This window comes from Prosopis cineraria, unplaced genomic scaffold (assembly GCF_029017545.1).
Source record: "Prosopis cineraria cultivar Desert tree isolate PC_DT_omini unplaced genomic scaffold, ASM2901754v1 PC7, whole genome shotgun sequence".
Taxonomy (NCBI): Eukaryota; Viridiplantae; Streptophyta; class Magnoliopsida; order Fabales; family Fabaceae; genus Prosopis; species Prosopis cineraria.
Window position 1 is genome coordinate 26,274,450 of NW_026555338.1, and position 20,304 is coordinate 26,294,753.

Below are 20,304 nucleotides of genomic sequence, written 5' to 3' on the forward strand. Positions count from 1 at the left end.
TAAAAGACAACTTATATCTACCGAGGGAGCAATAGAGTAATATTTTACAGTGACAGTGATCCAAGTGCCAACTGCCAAGTTTGAAGAGAATGGTATAGTGCATAAATTCCTTAGTAAAAAAGGACCAAGAAGCCAGGTAGTTAACCCCCATGCTCCGTTTATCTATTTAAATATGAACAGTGTCCTATGATGGCAATAAAATACATACACCCTACATTTACATTAAAAGAAACCAGAATATTATTACCTAACATCATAAATTTATATACAAGAGTCCTTAAAAACATGGCCTTATGCTGAAAGAACCCATGTCAATTAAAAAAAATGGGCAAAAACAAAACTGAAGTACATCAGAGCTCTTCTTTTCTCCTGCAAGCAACACATACAAAATCAGGTAAGAACCCCACAAATTAACCAAACAAAGGTGCAAGACTCGCTTTTAATCACAATTCCACAAGAAATGTTTCCATAACAACAATGAATATATATACATACATACATGCAAAAGTCTAATGTCATTTGCAGCATAAAACATAACATGCAAAGAACTGAAGCAAAGGCAGTATCCTGAGAGTAATGTTACAATACAAGGAGTGGCAGATTTTGTTAGCTAAAGTAGTTATGCGGGAAATTACTTTAAGATTTGGTTTAAAATTGCAATACTTATATTAATTACAATTATTCTCAACAGACTGCCAGAATAATAATCCCCAAATCATAATTCTAAGGAAGAATAGGACTGCAATATTAAATTCAGTGTTTAATTTATCAAGTAGAAAAGGAATTTTTAAGTTAAAAACGCTCCTTGAGTCCACCAAGTCCATATGGGTATGAGAGATTGGTGATAAACATGAGCCACAAATAAGCACATTGAAAGGAGAACTAGAAGCAGAATATTGACCATTTTTAAAAATGACAAGTTGACTTGGGTTGATGAAGCTAGAGCTATTGATGAGAAGCCTACTCATTTGTTCTCTATTTTTGGCTATACTCCCATTGGATTAGATCATCATTCACCATCCACGCAAGTAGTTTTAGTGGGTTAAAGAATCTCACAAATTCTCACTATAGTAATCAAGAAAAATGCAGTAACCATATTAACAATGTTAGCAGAAAACCAGAAACTGTGTAATGATGAAAGTGTAAAGTCTCACCGATTCACGGCATTGCTACCCAGTAGAGCTGCAGATTGAGCAAGTTCAAATATCTTTTCAAAATTATGCTGCCCAATTGCTTTTTTATCAAATATGGCATCTGATAGAACTACTGATGATGCTCCTTGCCTAATATATTCCCCAATTGAATCTACAACCATTTAGAAAAATCATATACATTATACACTCATGGTGCATGACAACAAATTGATTACTAATTAAGATGCATGTGTGCGTTCCTATTCATATATAGATATAAGTCAAAATATTGTACAGAAAACTCTTTCTAAAAGGAACAACTATAGTTTGCAGGAAGCAATTCTTATGGGTTTACTAACTGCCCAATACTACAACTTCTAGAAAGAAAATATAAAAAGAAGAAATAATGGACAGATAATGTCAAAGACAGCCAAGTATATTCAGGTTATATTCCCTTTCACTGGCTATTTAGTAAGTATAGTGGCACTGTGATCATAAGTATGCTCTGGCTTGAGGAACATTCTGAAGATTCATCTCCATCGTCACCACCCTCTGGGCAGACAGTCAACTAATAATGACAAAAAAATCCTTTGTAAAGGAAGCTATGAACTGACATGCTTATTATTAACTTTCGTTTCCTGACAAGTTACAAATATATACAAGCATTGTTATCTACGATTGATGTCTAACCAATTGAATTAAGTCAGAAGTAACCTGGTTTGGAAAATAACTGCCAACAAAAGTAACTGCAGAAAGTACCTAATTCATCATTAAAACAAAAATGCAAAAGTACCTATTGTTATTCCCTGAGAAGCAACCAAAGGGATTTGAGCGAAGGGCTTCTTGAGTGCTGAGATATACCGAACTCCTCCAAGTGCAGAAACTGGATAAACCTATTCCACAAGGTAAGTGTGAGATTCATGGAATGATTATATTAAAATATATGATAAATAAGATTCCTGTCAATCAACAAGGGAATAGCATCGTGAGATAAAAATCTTCACATGAATTGTTCATATTTTACATATGACTAAAGTATAAAACAAATATGCATGCCTTGTGTTTTTATCACAACATGCTTCAGCCTAGGAGAAAACTAAGATAATGAAAATACCCACCTTGACTATTTTGGCACCAGCTTCATAAGCAGACAATATCTGCATTACATACACTGATAGTTAATGAGAGGTACATAGAATGCTCAATTCAAGCAAATTGTGAGCATTAATGATGCAGGAATAAATCATGAAGAGGTTCTTAAAATGCTTGAATGCTGATTCTCACTTCAGTTGGAGTCATTGCACCAGGAATGTATAAACTCTCACAACATCGAACATAATCCATGATGTCCTGAGAGAGGGGGAAAAAAAGCTTCAGTAGCTTATCAAGCATCCTGGTATGTTCATTTACATCAAGCTTTCAAATGAACAATGGTCAGCAATCTCCAAACATTCAAATCTAACAATAGCATGTAGTTCCATGTCTGAGTATATACATAATAAAATTTAAGACCTTCACAATTGCAGGACTCATGAGAAATTTGGCTCCAGCATTTATTGCAGTTTTTGCATCCTCAACTCTAAGAACAGTCCCAACCTATGTGCAGAGAAAGAAATCTGATTGGAGAAGAATAACAATCTCAAGTACATAATGTTGAAAATTTTTTATAGTCTTGATCATCTACATACAAAATCAAATAACAAGGATACCTACAAAACCAAAGGATGCACATCAATTTGGAAAATGTTAGGTTTATGAAGTACAATCAACCAAAATTTCCCATCTTATCAATGTTTTTTCCCAATTTCAAGAGAACCCAATGTTCTTATGCAGTTTCAAGGTAGAACTTAATCACACGTTTGCAGGGTTTAGGATGACTTATTGAAATTACTTAGAAAGCTAAGTAGAACAGAAAGAGGAACTAAAGAAAATAAAGAAAAAAATTAAATATATTTTGTCATGAAAATCATAGCAACATACCTTGATATAATAAATAGTAATGATAATCTATTAAGGTTTGATCTTTACTGATAAACAATGTAGGATCTACTCAGGAATACTCAAAATAACCTTACTGATAATTCATGATTTACTACATAATTCTAATAGCCGAATAACATACAGATTCCCAATACCACTTACACAGTTAAAAAGTAAAACGTGTGAGAATTATACCTACTCATGCTGGACTACTAGGTTTAACCTTTCTCCTTAATCTTAACGGATGATATGACTTCAACATTAATTTTATCAATTCACATGAATCATTCATGAAGCACTAGCGATTATATATCAACTTTCAACCAATGTGTTTATCAGGTCGCTCCCTGTAGACAAACCCTTTGAAATGACAAATGAGAGAACAAAAAGATAGTTTTTAAGCATTTGTAGACTTAATACACCTTCAAAAAAAAAAATTGATGGCATGTATGAAACGAGAAACAAGGATGGAAGCATACTCCTAGAGCCATTGCAGGATGCTCCTTTACTAGCTGCCGTAAAACCTACGGATTCAGACCTCAAACAGAGCACATTAACTTATAAGCTCAGTGCAAGTGAGGTAAAATAACCTAAAAAGATTGGGCAAACACCTCGAATACACCTGGGGTGGACATTACAACCTCCAGCTGCTTGTGCAGAGGAAAGAAAATATGATGAGCAACCAATCATTGAAATTTAAAAGCAAGAGAAGAGCACAGCATAAATAATGAAAATTTAAACAGGGAAAAAAAAAAGAAAATTTGGTTATACTCTTAGTTGATTCTCAAAATGTCAGCCAAGAAGAATCATTTTATTGTCTCGTGAAGCATTTCAACATCCATAATTTTCATTATATATATATATATTCAGCAATTTGTAGCTAAACTTGTAACTCAAAACTCTGAAGTAGTTCATATCTAGGGAAATGCCACAAGGGACAGTGACTTCCTACTTTAAAACCACTACAGAAGATTCATGTATTAACATCAACTTTGAAAGTTAAAACTACAGTAATACTTTCAGATAGATCAAGCCCATTTTTTGCTGTTAAAAATGACTTGGAGGAAAGAAAATCAGAAGAAAACTCACGACTGAAATGCCTCCTGCTATTGCAGCATGTGAAGCTTCCAAGGCCACTTCTGCGCTACATGGCAGTTGAAAATATATAGAATAGACTGTAAGGTAAGCCATGGAAGAAAAGTGCCATGATGAGATATCAACACACACATCATTTTACAAAAACAAGTTAAAAACAGTGAAATACGATTTCAACCAGACGAACGAGACCAAATCGGAAGGAATTAAGAACTCCTCACCAAAAGCAATCAGAATTAATGAAAAAAAAAACCCAAAACATAAAGAAAAAGGTATAGATATACTCCATGCATCAAAACTCAAAAATAGAAACCAAAAAATGCCGCCCACCAAAGACCAAATTAAAGGGAACAAGAGGAACCAAAAACAGAAAACTGATTATAAGAAGTTAAAATTCTATCTAAAACCAAAACAAAATCACGTTAAAGAACTGAAAATGTGGAAATGGTATAACAGAGACATACCTACTTGCCCGAAGACAAGCTATGACACCAGAATTCTTGATCTGAGTAAGGGTTCTGTCAACCGGAGATTGGGTAAGCTTAGGCTGAGGACTAGGGCATGGTGGCGGAGAAGACAAACCCTTGACAAGCCTTGATGAATCAGAAGGCCATCGACCGTACAAGCTTAGAGCTGAAGCGCTCATTCCTACTGTCATTTCCTCTCTCTCGTCGCAGACAAGAGCCACCTTTTTAGCGGGAGACATCTTTATCTCCCTAATATCTCTAATTTATAAAACAATTATTAATTAATTTGACTTTTCTTTTTGAAGTTTTCATTTTATTTAAAATAATATTTCAAAATTTTATTCAAATATTTAAATATACTAAAACTAAATTCTGGCAAAACAAATATCAAATGTATCGCCTATTTTCGGACAAATTGTGGGTATAAGAATTTGTCCATCATCCGAGATCAAATTTTATGATTAATATAAAAGTTGGCTAAGCTGTTAAAGTATGGAGTACATTCAATCATTTAATTTTATAGAACATTTTATACTAGTTTTTTAAATTTATAAAATATTTTTTAATTTTAATTCTATTAGTTTTATCCTAATATATTTTTTCATTGAACTTTTAAAATAAAATATTTTTAAATGTTGACATATTAAGTTTTATTTTTTAAAAATAATACTGATTGATATAAAAAATAATCATTTAAAATAAATAATGTTAGGGTTAAAGAACTAAAATGATACTTTATAAAATTAAAGGATTAAATTAAAACTGAAACTTTATATAAAATTACAATACTAAAAGTATAATTTAACCCTATTGGTGAGTGATATCTTTTTTTTTTAAATGTGATAGTAAATTTTTTTAACTTATCCCTATTTAATTGCAAGAAACTAGGACTATTAGCATTTTTTTATTTCTATAACACATTATTATACATATTAATTTAGTGAAGGATAAAACTAGAAAATTATACAATTTTTTATAAATTTAAAACTAGATTTTTCATCTTGATGCACAGAACATTAATTTCTATTTAAATTGAGGGAAATAAAATAGAGATATAATTTTAATAAGATTTAATTTTAAAAAAGATGAACAGGTGAAATTATAAAATTTTAACAAAAATTATAGGAGAAATATAATAATATTTATATAGAAAAAATTATAATTATATAAATAATTACAAATAAATAACTATAACAATAATTATAATTTTTTGTATTTCTCATGCAATACATGTAAACTAATTGAAAAGGTAGATTATGTTAACATATTTATTGTGTAAAATTTATTATTCTATGCACATAAATAATCACTTGTTTTATTTCAAGATTCCCGGCCAGCATATTAAAAATATAAATAAAAACTTACAAAAGGCTAAAAGCATAGCTATCATTTATGTTTTTTATTAGAAGCCTCACACCTTTTTTTTTTTTTATAACTCTGTCCAACATTTTCACCTTCTGCCAATTGTTTAAAAACAAAAAAAAAAAAAAAGAAGCACATTTAAGAATTTTTTTTATAAAAAAATTGCATCAAAGTGGTCCAGTTGAAAAAGAAAAGTCCAATAAAATACACGTGTATATACCTATATTATTATTATTATTATTAGTGATTAGTGCAATAAAAGCACGTAAGTAACTGATTTAATTCACCATAGATCAGCAGTAAATTTTCAACCATGTTTACAAAGGATTAATATAAAGTTAGATTAGATGAAGATAAGATAAGATAAAGATATCATCAACTACCGCTCCTTATAAAATTAGTTAATTAGTTAATAGTTTTTTTTTTTGGGTAAAAAGTTAATTTTGTTATATAAGTAACAAAATTTTATATTTATAAAATTATATAAAATTTTGTTATATAATTTTGTTAATAGGGTGTATTTTTAATTTCAAAACTTTATATTTAAATTATATTAAAATTATAAAATATGTGAATAAATATTTATTAAATTAAAATGATACGGAATTAAATTACATTCTCCGAATCGGCGATCGGGCGTCGTTCTTCACAGCTTCTGGTAAAGAGGAAATTTCTTCTCTAGTGTTAGTTAGTGAAGACATTTTTTGTTTTGTTTTGTTTTGATTTTTGTTTTTTTCGGAACTTGTGATTCTGTTTCTTTCTACCGAAGTGATTTTGCAGAATCGTTATTCTGGATAGAACTTGTTATCTGATTTGTGATTTATTTGTATGTCACGTTGAATTGGTAAGTTTAGGAGACGGTAAATTTCTGAATGGAAATTCTGGAAAGTTGTATTCTGTATGCTTGTTTCGAATTCGAAACTCTTTGCCTACGACTACCTCTACTTACTATTTATGAAACTGAAATTGGGTTAATTTTTGTTCTTCGTTGGATATTGATATTGGATTAGTAGCGACTTTTCTCAAACTCTCTCGATTCAAATGTTCGTCACACCATTTTAATGAAAGGAAAACTAATTTTTGGAATTCACCATCAAAGGCAGAGAATTTGAGCCGTCTGGTTTACTGCTGCAAGCCTCTATTGTATAATTCTCGTGATTTCTTCTTGAATTTAAATTCCGTTGGTGATGTATAATCTTTGATTTGGATTTTGAGCTTGAAGAAGACTACTGCGAAGTATCTTCCTTTTTTCTGATCTGGAATAATCTATTGCGGGCTTTGTTTGTTCCTCGTCTTAGGATGGAGCCTAAACAGCTTGACCCAAAGCACTCTGGAGAGTTACTGAAGTAATCCTTGAACTTATGCTTTTAACATTTAGTTTATATTTTTTCCTTTCCTTTGTTTTTTAATCTAATGGTTTTGATCTTGTCACAACAGGCATTTGGACAAGCAGAACGAGTTCCTTATGGAATCCTATAGATTAATGTTTCACGACCTGCAAAAACTTCAGGTATTTCCATCTTTCCAAAATTTTGCTTTCTTTTGATTCTCCGGTTGATTAGGGCTTCTAACTTTGCATTATTTTCAATATCTACCTGCCATACCCATTGCCCTGCCATCAAAGGAGGAGAAAAGAGTTTTCTCTATTTTGTTGAAGCTTGATCGCTATTTATTCGGATTAGACTTTTTGAAGCGATGGTACTTTTTATTTCCCAGTTAAATAGATTTTTTAGTTATCAATTTAGGGGCTTTGTGAATTAGATAGGGTAGGAATATGATTTTGCTATAGGCTTTAGATGTAATTGCAAATTGTAAGAGACAAGATAACATGAACTATTTTATTTTTGTGCTGTGGACTATGATACTTTTTTCCTACAGTAAATTGGTTATTTTAGACATAGGTAGCTCTTAATGTTTACACCTTGCCTTAACTACTAATAGTTCAGAACTCTAGTTTTAATCACTGAAGCTTTTTATTATTTTATTTATTTCCTTGATGAAAGAAAATTTTATTGGCTTCTTCTCTGATTTACCATCTCCTTGTTGTACTTGTATTTCAATTTCGGCTGTTTGTTGGGAAGCCATGCATGTCATCATGTTCTTTTTTGGTGGCCAGCAGCTACTGACATTCATTTATATTGAGTGGAGAAAATGAAGTATACATGAATGATAACATTTTTACGTTGGGAATTCAGTAACTCTGTTGCTTGGCTGGTTCATACCCTTGAATGTCATGGTTTATTCTTTACTTGATTGTTATTTCCTTTAACCTTTGTTGGGCTCATCAGACACATCTTTTTTCCCCATCCCTTTCCTATTTAATGCCATTAGAAAATATTAAAAGTATAGGGAGTTATATTGTTCATAAGTGAATAGTATTTGCACGGAAACCTGTTAGAGATAAATTTAGTGTATTGGAATTGTTTTGGCATGGTCTGTTTTAAACACACTACATAAACTCGTTATCATAAACTAGTATCCTTAGCTGCTGGAGGTCTTCTTATATAAGGTGGAAGAAGAAATGCTTATGCGCAAGCTTCATGAAGTCATGTCTCCTCGTGATCTTACTGAAAAGGTCTGTTCATTTTTCCCCATCTTTTTAATCAATTTTCAAGATGATTGATATATGAAATTATAGAACATACTGTACTCTAATTTGTTGTTAACATTTGGAATCTTAGTTTTATAATGGTGCTGTTTTTGAGTATGCTTATTAGCATTGATGTTTTACATAGTACTTTTGAGTTTTTCCTTATAGCCATATTTTGCTTAACAGTCTGTTATGAACAACAAGGCTGACAACATGGAAATAGCCGATGGAGATGACACAAAGGACAATCATGTGGAAAATGAGCAAGACAGAACAAGCAAAATGGCCAATGGAGGTGACACAAAGGACAAGCACGTGGAAAATGAGCAAAATAGAACAAGCAAAATAGCTGATGGAGATGACACGATGGACAAGCATGTGGAAAATGAGCAAAATAGCATGAGCGTAATAGCTCGTGGAGATGACACGATGGACAGTCATGTGGAAAATGAACAAAGTAGAATGAGCAAAATAGCTGATGGAGATGACACAATGGACAAGCATGTGGAAAATGAGCAAAATAGCATGAGCGTAATAGCTCGTGGAGATGACACGATGGACAGTCATGTGGAAAATGAACAAAGTAGAATGAGCAAAATAGCTGATGGAGATGACACAATGGACAAGCATGTGGAAAATGAGCAAAATAGAATGAGTAGAATAGCCAATGGAGATGACACAATGGGCAAGCATGTGGAAGATGAGCAAAATAGAACACGGCGAAGCACACGTGAGCGAAAGAAGACATGGAAACTAAGGGCCAGTGATGAATAGTGCATATAATAGTGTGATGAGAGATAGATAGTGTGAAAAAGAATTGTGAAGGTCTCACCCTGAATCCTTCCTCTTTTCTGTAACCCCATTCCCTGTGTTCTTTCTTTAATTCATTCCCTGTGTTCTTTCTTTAATTTTCTTACTCTCTTCTTTCTGTTGAGACAACGCTTTCTTTCTTACTCTCTTCTTGCGGTGTAATAGAAGTTCTGGATCATAGTGTCTAGGGGGGCTTATCAGGGTGAAGGCATATCTCTAAATCCAAATGCTTGCCTTCAAACTTAGAGAGCACTTATAAAAATATTTGCATCACCTTCTAACAAGGTCCTTACATTAGTAGTGTGATTTAAACTTACAAATTTGTGGGTTATAAATCAAATCTTTACTAATTGAGTCAACTTTTGTTGGCTTAGAGTCTATTTTTCTATTTTGATGGGAAAATATAAATCAGTTAAAGTTAAATATACCAGTTATTTTTCCAGGTTGGGAAGGAAGCATTTGTGTAAGAAATAGCCTTGTCAATATTTAGCAACTAATGAAGGAAATGAAGATGCTCCTTGAGGTGAGGGGTCTCTACTTCTCTTCTCTGTGAGTTTTGAAGCTGTCAGCAACTTTCACACAAAGCCTGTTGATGTCTGGAAAAAGTACTGATCTTTTAGGACACGAGTTCTGCCTTGTGATTTACTATTTATCCTTTCTATGGGGCCAGTATTTTGCCCTCTTTATTTCTTCTTTTCTTTTTTCATTTGTGGGTTCGATTTACAGTTTAGTTTGCTACTGTAAATTATTTTTTTTTAAAAAAAATCAATGTTATATATATATATATATATATATATGGGGTAAAATGACTAAAATACAAAGGTCCTTGATGCAGTCCATGGAGAAAATGCAAATTATAAGGTTTATCAGGCAGTTGGTCAAAAAAAAAAAAGGTTTATCAGGCATAATTGGGATCACCCACTTAACTGTTAGTAAGTAACATAAATTTTTTCAATCAATAAATATTTACATATGATAAGGTTTTTATAAAATTTATAAAGAGCCACTCTATTTACAAACTGTTAATAGGATTCGCTACCCTTTTTCCATTTTATATTCCTTTGATCTTTTGTACATTTTTCCAACAAAATCTAAATATTAAAAAATTGGAGATGGTCTTTGGGGGAAAAAAAATTTAAAATGCTATATCATCACAATTTTTTTTTTTACTTTTTATCTTTCTCTTATTACGTGAGATCTCTATAACATAACCATAAACTACATTTTTAAAATTTTCGGATTAGAACAATACATCTGCAGATGTAGAGCACATAGGAGAAAAAGATAATTTCTTCCATCAAGATTCGAGTGCATTTTTTGCATTAAAAAAAAAAAAGACTATGCTATCAATCAAAGTTAAATCTGACAAAGGAGGTTAATTCCTTATGATATGATGACCTAATATTTAAATTTCTATTGAAAGAGATACACCTGCTTGACCATGATAAAGATTCAAATTTCATGGAACATAAATGTTGAATATTTGGTTCCCCTGTACATGTAAGTGTCCAAAACTTTCACCCATATCAACTGTCACCTTCAAAGATTATTTTTGTATCACTTTAATATCTACGGGTATGAGTTTATTCTAATTTCATGATTACAGAAGTGCAAATGTAACTGCACTATCTTGAGTGTATTATAACGATACAGAGAATCTGAAAGGTAGTTCACACTATGTCATCTGCACCGAACTAGCATGAGCTTTTAATGAAGAAAAAAGAAACACAGTTCAGAGGCACAGTCCATTATGCTGCCTTATGCTTAATTGACCTACAACAATTTCTTGTATCATCACCATATGAAAGATTAAGTTCATGTTGGTGACTAATAAGCATGTTCATGCTAAGTTCCTTCAACATTCTCCCACCCTCCATATTTGGAACTAAAGGTTCCACCACCAAGCTTCTGTGCATAATCAAATATTGCTTCTCTGACACATCTTTCCCATGACATTGCTATGTCCTTAATCAACAAGGGATGTGTCAGGCTTTGAAGAGAACTCTGGAGCTTGAGTTTCGCTTTTGTCAACAGATCATCGTCCGATTCGCCTCTGTCCAAACCAAAAGAGTAACAGGTGAAGGGGAAGTTGAAGATGAAACAAACTCCAAGAGAGACTTGAGAGAACACAATCATAATAAATAATAATAATCCTTCATCAACTTGGCATAAGCTTTGTCTGAGAGGGGGAATGGATCTGGTGTATTTCTTTCTATCATGTTTCCCTGTGCATTTCTTATTTTGTTATTAATTAACACACCATATCAGTATCACGCATCACTTCTCTAAACTTCTTTTTTGATACTAGCATTTGCTTTATAAGGCGTTCCTTGGTATTGTTAGACAGCACTGCAATAAGGCTGAATGCTGGCCTTGTTATGTGAAAGCCCAATCCATGTAGTGAAGTGACAGGGTGTCTGTTACTGTACAGAGAAGTAAATAAAATATTTAAATTTTAAATGATAGGAAAATACAGCCTGAATCTCAAACCTGGATTCTGTTGGCATTTCATCTAAAAGAATTGGAGAGAAAATTGGATAGCTTGTAGGAATAAGCAACCGAAGCGGTTTGATCATTGACTGCATGATTAAGATCTGAGGTCAAAAGGGAATGATAGAAACATTTAAAAGAAAAGTAATTCAAAGTAGAAGATAAAAAACTTACCCTTAGATTGAGAACAAGGTGTGGCGTAGGTTCCAAACTCACAGTTACCCCTGTGAAATACAATTCCACAATTAATCCATCACCTTGCTCGGCAGCTCCTGCAGCCACACTTGGAATGATGTCTGCTTCATTTATAACAACCTCACTGTCCAATAATAACTTCTTCACCTCCGTTATTTCTTCTAGAAGAGCATGTTTTCCCTGCACGTATTGCATATTCTTAATTAAGAAGAAAAAACTAAAACATTCTCACCTACACTTGATTTTTATTATGGAAACTAATTTTCAGGAGCAAGCACATTTTTAACATCAGCAAGAGAGGCAATGTTGCAATGAGATTTTTTGGCAGTTACTGCTAAGTAGATAGTGAAATAATGAGATTTTACACCGTTCAAATTATATACTGTAAGCTCTAATCGTTGGATTGATTGTAAATTGATTTGTGACTTGCAAAATGTCACAACATCACAAATTTTAGGCGAAGCATTAGGGATGATTACAAGTTTTTTGGGATTCTTATAAAGGGATTAGCTCTTAAGGGAATCTCAATTATTACAGAATTGAATGGATGTGTGTGTGTGTGTGTGTGTGGTTGGGGTATATTGTTTAGTAGCTTGCATCATGACAAAAAGACCAGAAAGTAGATTTATTACCCCATTCATAGGCCATTTGACCTGAGGTCTGACTGAATTTAAGTCAGATTCATCAGCATCAGTCAATAGATTAAACGATTCAGATGTACTTGCGAATAATGAATCAGTATGTATGGGCATTGCATCATGGCAGCTTCTAATCTTAGTTTCTCTCGTTAGAAAATCACCAAATTTTGAGTATCCTGATTGTGAATCTGCACCAAGATCTAATACCGAATTTGAGCGAATCACATTCTCTGGCCTCTCGAATGGTGCTGACGATATATCAGAGAAACAGATTACATCTCTAATTTCACTAATAGATTCACTTAATGACTTGTGTGACATGGATGACACCTGAAAATTTATCATAATCATATCACTTGGTATCATCTACAATAAATTTCTATGCATAAATTAAATAATAATAAAAAAAAAGAGCAAGCACATTGTATGTTTTAGAACTAACCACTTTAACCAAGCGCTGGATTGCAGGACTAGATTGATCAGAAGTGGCTGCAGATAATGGAGTTTCATGCTTCTGTGAAATGCTGTATTCCTTGGCCACTTGCTGCGTCAACGACTCTGGGTTATCTTGTTCTGACTTAGCTGATTTCACCTGCTGGTTCATCTTGTTTTGATTGGGAATTTGCTTTGACAAATGAGAACTCTGTAGGCTCGTTGATGGCAGTGTTAGCTGCATTTCAGATAAATCGTCTTTAGAGACTCCAGATTGTGATGGGACAGCCTGTTGTATTGAACACTTGTCATCGAGACGTGGAACGAGACTCATGTGTAATAGAGTCGCACGGATTTGCGTTTCCATATCATCCAGTTTCGACTTGAAATCAGGGCTAATCTGGCTTTTAGTCACATTTAAGAACGCAAAAGTTTCCTCTAGGATCTTCTTTAACCTTGTGTGTGATGGTATACAAGCTGCTTTCAATGTCGTATTCTGAGGAGAAGAATGATTCTGGAGAAAATCAATGTGTCACAATATATTGACCCTTATATGAAGGCAATGATGAGCGAACTGTCTAGAGTAATGGTATAAAGAGATCATCTACCTGCAGAAGATCGACAACTATTTCACGGTAGAACTTATGAAGTTCGGAGAAATGCATGCTCTTCAACATTTGAACCTGCAATAAGAAACTATGAAAAGCTATAGTGCACCACTATCTTGTTCTCAAAACTGACCAACACATTATTCTCAAATTTAATCACAAAACTAGAGGCAGCAAGTATTGAACATTACTGCCTGCCTCAAGCTGTGGTACTCGCACCAAAAGCCACTTGACTATGAAGTCTCATCGCTGCATTAATGCCTTGCTAGCTATTTATAATTCTAACATAACGAACCTAGTGGACTCCCTATAGCTTATTTAATAAACGATGATTGACTTCCACAACCATATAATAATAATAAAGAGAAAAACATGTTTCATGTGTTAAAAGGTTAGACACACTGAAATGGTACTTTCTTTCATACCTGTGTTAGGCCACGGTCCATAAGGTGTACCGGAGAAGGCCAAGACAAGTACAAGAGAGAATGAAATAGCAAAACTGACAAGTACAAGATGTGAAGGGCCTCAGGAGGAAAACGGCTAGAAAAGAGAGAGAAGTGATAAAGAAAAACAAAAACAAAAAACAGCTGGCTTGAGAGAGAAAGAGCAAAGGAGGATTTGGACAGAAGAGTTCCTGGCATCCTGAATTGCCAGCTAAGGTATTCTTGCTTATCGTTTTTCATTACTCTGCCAAAGCTTTATTGCATTTCCCTGCTATGCTCTTGTCCTTTTAACTTGGGCCGCCGGTTAGGAAGTTGATTCCTAACACTATATTCCAAGATCACATCAATAGTAATAGAAAAAGCATAGAGACATGTTTTTAAAACAGTAGAACATCTAGTAAGATAAGACTTGTCGTTATTATTGTTTAGTTATCAAATTGGTTTGTATCTCCTTTTCCTAATTAGAACAGTTATTATTTGAATTTGAATCTTTCGGTTATTTTAGGATTACATGGGTTAAGAATGTAAGCATCCTTCCCATTTTATGTACATGACTATTCCATTTATAAGACATGATTCAATTAAGAAAAATATTGAGCTTCGTCATGGTATAAGAGCCCCAGAGAGATCGACCTAATCAAGATAGTTAAGTGTTAAACTATTGAGAGGATATCATATTAAAAATAACCATAAAGTTTCAATAACTGAGTAAAAAAATTCCTGGAATCTTTTAAAATATCCAGACAAATAAATCCACTCTAACTGTTGGTATTAGAGTGCAAGAATTTTGTCAAAATTTTATTTTGGGAGTTTCAAAAGGATATCCATTCATGATTGTAATATCAATATGGGAAATGCTCCTCCCCATAAGGAATACCAAGAGGGCTAGGAATGGTTCCTATATAATGCACAGGATTGTCACCTTAAAGGTTGACTCTTATTCCAAAGCCTTTCACCATATTGACACACATTCATATAGGGGAGAAGTAACAATGAGATTGCATATTCAATCCCACTACACCAGGATTAAGTGAAGTCTTACTTATCAATAATTTTTTTCTAATCACAATCAATCAGACTATCGCAGATGCCAAAACTGAAACATGGAAATGAAGAAAAACAACGTTGGACATTACCCTTTTATAGAGCACCTCCTGCCCATCTACATCTGCAACTCTCTTATTTGATCCTAGACATAACCATGAGCATATTAAGTCAGGTTAGGTTAAATCGTGGGCGGGGGGATTACTTAATTCATACTTGGGAATAAATGCAAATCATTAAAAAGGGAGACCAAAGAAGCTAGTACAAGCCAAGAACCCGTTTTTACTTTCAATAAATTCCCTATAGAGTTGAAGAATCAACTAAAAGCTGCCTATATAACATAACCTCCATAAGATTTGTCTAGTGAACGTAGAAATGGCAACTTGCAAACACACTAACCATCCCTAGAAGTTGAACGAGCAGCATGAATGCATTTACTCCAGTAATCAAGTAATAAAAAAAAATGGGAAAATGTCACAATCATGACATTAACATTGTTGTTGTTGTTGTTGTTATTTTTGAAGTAGGGACTAAAGTGTTAATAATTTCCTTACAAGGGATCCAAATGCCATTCTCCCTAAAATCATTTAACATGGTTACTAAAAGGGTTAGGTCTGGATTATAAAATAAAATTATTGGTCCACCAACAACCAATATTGCATTATGCCCTTGTTTGCTACAGAAGCTTTCAACAATGACAAATTCCCGGCTGGGCTTCTAATGCTTTCACATGTTTCACATCTAGAATCAGCAAACACAGGTTGGGCTCAGAGTTTGGGCGCCAACTAAAACTAATGGAATAGGGGATTAAATCCTAATTTATGAAAGAACAACATATTCATGAATCCCCACTCTAAAAAAAAAGAAAAGAAAAAAAAAAGAAAAGCAGCATTAGAATATTTCCGAAAGAAAAGATGTTGCTATTTCAATACCCGAAGATGATGCGGCTTCACTTATATTAGAAGAGGTAGCCAAATGTTTGGGTCCAAGAACCTGAGACGATGCCTCTATTGACATTATCCTCTTTTTTATCTTTAAAATGTAATCAGCCTTAAATTAACGCCACAGCAAAAATGTTATTAATCCTCAAATTTGTTATGACAAAATAACTCAAACGACTTGATTGAAGATACCTCATCTTTGGCAGAGGCATTTTCATTTTCTTCTAATTTTTCCGCCAAATCCAAAGCTTCAGATGTATTATATGGCCATGGATAGTTCACAATTATAGCATTTGCACTGCAAAATAATATATTACATGTATATCAAGTTAGCTTAGAGAACATAATGAAAGTTAACAGGTTCTATGACAATAAAATTTTTTAAGATAAAATGAAGCAAATCATTAATAATTAGTAAATTGAATATTATTAGAAAAAAAAACACTTTAATTGAACTTCCAAACTATCAAAGCACGAAGCAATAGAACAAGAAGTCATCCTAAAACAGCTGAAGCACATTTTTTTTTTTGGGGGGGGGGGTGTGGCTCCATATTGAACTCAAAAGAATAGCACAATCAATTTGCAAATCATTAAAGAAACCAGCCTAAAGATAAAATGAGTTGAAACTCACAGAAGAGACAGGAAACAAATCTGCCTAACGAGGACTCCAGTGCTGTATGATACCTGGATAATCTTGAATTGCATTTGAGACTGAGTTGAGCCAAATGCACAAGCAACAACAACAACAACAAGCCTTTATCCCACTAGGTGGGGTCGGCTACATGGATTGCAAGACGCCATTGTGCTCTATCATTTATTAGCCAAATGCACAAGGCCTTGCAAAAAATACCTCATTTCTAGGATATCTTATAATCACTAAGCCATGGGAATTGTATAAATACATGAACATCTCTTTTCTAAGATAAAGAGAAGAGTTCTATCTTGTCTCAAACACTTGAGGATTTTATCTTCTTTCCTTTATAAATAGAGGTTGAAAGCTTAGAAGGAAAAGTTTTCCAACATCCACAAGTGGAGAGAAATTACTCTAGAAAGCAGTTCTTCTGGAGAAATCTGACCGAGCCTTGAAGGAGTTTGTGAAACATGATACATTCTGCTGTTAAAGATGAAGCTTTTAAAGGACTCAGAGAACCAGACACTTCTCCTTTGAAGTTCTCAAGGTGAACTCCCTATTTTCAATAGCAAATACAAATCCCAGAATTTTAAAGTCCTTATTTTGTTTTCTTATCATGTTTCTGAGTCATTTCTGAATCTCAAAGTTTTCAATTCACTTATGGAATTGAAGGTTCTCTATCAAGTTGTAGTTTGTTGAGTTCAACTAAAATGAAGAAGTATACCTATTATTTGGCCACAAAAATTGCACCAACTGCTATTTCTATTCTTCCCATTGTTAAGTGGGACTAATATTACTTATAATTAATAGTTAGTTCTTAGTTGATAATCCATTAGTTTACTAGAAAGACCACCTCCGTTCTTTTGCCAAAATTTCTATTTCTTCCTAGTTTCTCACAAACATATTTTAGTTTTATCAAATGCTCTTCAAGAAGAAGTCGCAGTAGTGCTAATCAGATCTCTACTTTAGTTTCGGCTCCTCTATTGATTCTCTTGATGATACAGTAGTTCCTAAGTTATTAACCTTAGCCTAGGCTGATGATGGTCAGATAAAGGCATGGAGGAGAGAAGCTTGCTTTCCACCATAATAAGACATTGGACTTACTCCATCAACGTTCATGTAAACTATTTTTGGGTTATAAATTGGAGAATGCAATGAAAAAGAATCGTGAAAGTTGTTGCTAAGCTGAAATTTTTCTTGGTGGACCAATGGTACAACTAATATATGACTTCTTCAACCCTGTGGCCAAATTGACATGACTCTTTATATCTTTTGCTACAACTAATATAAGATCAGGATAGTTATCGCTTAGCTGAAAATTTACCTGGTGGGCAAGAATACATTTTTTTCCAATGGATATTTTGCAAGATATATGATACCAAGGACAATAAGCTGAAAACTTGCTTGGTGGGGAACAAGTTTTTCAACTAAATAAAGTGCTTTAATTGTATGATACTGAGGACTAAAGTTGGGAATACTAAACTATATGGACTGGGATGGCTTGAATTCTCACCTCTACTAAAGGTTTAAGAGGCCAAGAAAAGGACGGGGCTTGTGAGGTTCAGGATAGATTGGTCACTCAACCATCTTCATTAAAGCATCCAAGAACCCTGCATTGGATACATTGTTATTCAAGATACCTGGAGGCATACAAGATACCTGGAGGCATAGGATATGGAGAAATTCAATAAGATGGGGATATGAGACATTCAGTTATCTGGGGAATTAGAATAACTCCTCATAAAACTGAACGATACAGTCACTTGATCATAGAATTCTTTCTCAATGCCTTTTGAACTAATATTTAGTAGTAAGCACTGATCCAAATAGTGAAATAATTGAAAATAACTTTTTTCAAGAATAAAGATACCGTGAAAAGAATAAGACATCCCTGTCATGAGAAAGTTATGGCCCTTGTTTAAAGTGGTGGCAATTGACAAAGCGTAGAAATCCATAAATGTTTGGTGGTGGTGATTATGGAGGGTAATCTATGCAATGGAAGTACGGATAATTAAGGGTAGCGTACTATAGTCCTCATTCTCAATCCGATCCAAAATGAGCAAGTCAACAATTCCCATCACCATTGGATTCTTAGATCCTGAAGCCTTGACCATTCACCAAGAATAATTCTCAGGCTGTGACTCATTTGCAAAAAATTTTTTCAAATAAAATTACAAAAAAATGTTTCAAACAACTAATAATATAATTCAAAACCCATAGAATGCTACTTGGATGATACCTTTTAGTGTCTTTTTATAATATATCATATTGAAATGTATTTTCAAACATAAATAAATATGCATGCATCGCAAGTCTAGAGGAGGGTGGGTATCATAATATCAAAAGGGGCAAGAAAAAGAACCCAAAAAATACCCATAAAAATCCCCATATTAAGACCTAATGTGATAAATTTTGCAGACATCAATGGAGCATGGATTTTTTGCCCATCCCAAAGTGGAAGAGAAAGAGGTAGACTGTGGTTACACAGTAAGGAGGTTGTATATAATTTCATGGCTCAAACTAGCAAAGCGAAACTGAAGTAAAAAGAAGAACTACAATTGAAGCCTTGTATTTGTAAAATCATTTCATTTTTTTTAATTTTCTCATTTACTTGCATGTGACTGTGGTAGAACAAAGTTTATTATAATGTGTTGTTCAATGATAGTATAATTATTATTTACTATAATGTTTAAATGTTGACATTTAGCGATGCACGGGGGTAGTAGAGGCTAGTTACCTTAATACAGAGAACCAGGGTTTCACACAAGGATAATTCATTATGCTAGATGTTTAAGTTGATACAAAAATGATTTCACCATTTTGCCTTAACTTTAAACATGATGTCATTTTATTAATAAAATTAAACATAAATGATTCTACAAGTAAAAATTGATTAAAACTAATTGATATCATGATAATTGACTGAGTAATTATTTGATAACAAGATAACAATGTGACATACATGACTATGATAATTTAAAATAATATGAGCAATTCCAAAAACATTTTGGCAAAGGTATGCTTCTTACATTTCCTTCACAATCTTTTTACGAAACTCTACAGATTTCCCTCTATTGGTCTCATTGTTGGCGATGCCCTTACCGGCTCTTTAGCTGTAACTGTCCATCCAGTATGCAAGATACTCAAGGTGTCCCTAAAATTCATAAAATAAAATCTTTTTTATTCTCTGCAAGATGGTTATTTGAAATGAAAGTATGAGATTGAACCATCTGATAAAATCAGGATCAAATAACTCATGAAATTTAATTGACATTAGAAATGGCCTCTTCTTTACTAATTGACCTTTGTTGAAATCTGCAAAGCCATTATATTATAATATAATATAGAAAAAAATTACAAATGTCGCCTCCAATCAGGCAACACTTGGAAATGAGTATGAAAGGGAATGGTTCATACTTATTCGAAGCTACAAAATAATGCAGCC

At 33.3% G+C, this 20,304-nt stretch overlaps 3 protein-coding genes across 9 annotated transcripts; 1 reads left to right on the top strand and 2 right to left on the bottom strand.

Annotated features, from left to right (window-relative positions):
- Positions 1-37: 37 nt before the first annotated feature.
- On the bottom strand, positions 38-4,894 carry LOC129315929 (uncharacterized). 3 transcript variants are annotated; one of them, XM_054960098.1, is made up of 10 exons: positions 4,673-4,894; positions 4,203-4,257; positions 3,725-3,760; positions 3,593-3,637; positions 2,646-2,729; positions 2,418-2,483; positions 2,252-2,290; positions 1,927-2,026; positions 1,155-1,305; positions 38-369 (listed from the first exon to the last, which is right to left on the bottom strand). In XM_054960098.1, exons 1-10 carry the CDS (start codon positions 4,864-4,866, stop codon positions 351-353), a joined length of 789 nt encoding a protein of 262 aa, XP_054816073.1. In that variant the 5' UTR covers positions 4,867-4,894; the 3' UTR covers positions 38-350. The 3 variants fall into 3 exon arrangements, with proteins under 3 accessions (XP_054816073.1, XP_054816071.1, XP_054816072.1); XM_054960096.1 differs by lacking the exon at positions 3,593-3,637; XM_054960097.1 differs by lacking the exons at positions 3,593-3,637; positions 3,725-3,760.
- A 1,727-nt stretch (positions 4,895-6,621) lies between these two features.
- On the top strand, positions 6,622-9,757 carry LOC129316264 (uncharacterized). 5 transcript variants are annotated; one of them, XM_054960593.1, is made up of 5 exons: positions 6,622-6,695; positions 7,336-7,383; positions 7,475-7,547; positions 8,547-8,612; positions 8,814-9,757. In XM_054960593.1, the coding sequence occupies exons 2-5, from the start codon at positions 7,337-7,339 to the stop codon at positions 9,399-9,401; spliced, it is 774 nt and encodes a 257-aa protein (XP_054816568.1). In that variant the 5' UTR covers positions 6,622-6,695; position 7,336; the 3' UTR covers positions 9,402-9,757. The 5 variants fall into 5 exon arrangements, with proteins under 5 accessions (XP_054816568.1, XP_054816570.1, XP_054816567.1 ...); XM_054960594.1 differs by lacking the exon at positions 6,622-6,695 and adding an exon at positions 6,749-6,881; XM_054960595.1 differs by lacking the exon at positions 6,622-6,695 and having other exon boundaries at positions 6,731-7,383; positions 8,832-9,757.
- Positions 9,758-10,877: 1,120 nt separating this feature from the next.
- On the bottom strand, positions 10,878-18,973 carry LOC129316643 (probable mediator of RNA polymerase II transcription subunit 15c). Its single transcript, XM_054961051.1, has 11 exons — positions 18,886-18,973; positions 18,500-18,518; positions 16,421-16,526; positions 16,220-16,337; positions 15,380-15,432; positions 13,801-13,875; positions 13,203-13,706; positions 12,755-13,090; positions 12,102-12,302; positions 11,928-12,016; positions 10,878-11,490 (listed from the first exon to the last, which is right to left on the bottom strand). The coding sequence occupies exons 1-11, from the start codon at positions 18,971-18,973 to the stop codon at positions 11,283-11,285; spliced, it is 1,797 nt and encodes a 598-aa protein (XP_054817026.1). The 3' UTR covers positions 10,878-11,282.
- Positions 18,974-20,304: the final 1,331 nt, after the last annotated feature.

Coding starts and splice junctions, on each gene's coding strand:
- LOC129316643 (XM_054961051.1), bottom strand. CDS start 18,973: ATGGTCAAGGCTTCAGGATCTAAGAATCCAATGGTGATGGGAATTGTT. Junction 16,338..16,420: donor ATGCCTCTGCCAAAGATGAG/GTATCTTCAATC, acceptor CGTTAATTTAAG/GCTGATTACATTTTAAAGAT. Junction 13,091..13,202: donor TCCAGCGCTTGGTTAAAGTG/GTTAGTTCTAAA, acceptor ATAAATTTTCAG/GTGTCATCCATGTCACACAA.
- LOC129316264 (XM_054960593.1), top strand. CDS start 7,337: ATGGAGCCTAAACAGCTTGACCCAAAGCACTCTGGAGAGTTACTGAA. Junction 7,384..7,474: donor CACTCTGGAGAGTTACTGAA/GTAATCCTTGAA, acceptor TTGTCACAACAG/GCATTTGGACAAGCAGAACG. Junction 7,548..8,546: donor ACGACCTGCAAAAACTTCAG/GTATTTCCATCT, acceptor TTCTTATATAAG/GTGGAAGAAGAAATGCTTAT.
- LOC129315929 (XM_054960098.1), bottom strand. CDS start 4,866: ATGACAGTAGGAATGAGCGCTTCAGCTCTAAGCTTGTACGGTCGATGG. Junction 3,761..4,202: donor TAGCAGGAGGCATTTCAGTC/GTGAGTTTTCTT, acceptor CTGCACAAGCAG/CTGGAGGTTGTAATGTCCAC. Junction 3,638..3,724: donor CCACCCCAGGTGTATTCGAG/GTGTTTGCCCAA, acceptor CTGAATCCGTAG/GTTTTACGGCAGCTAGTAAA.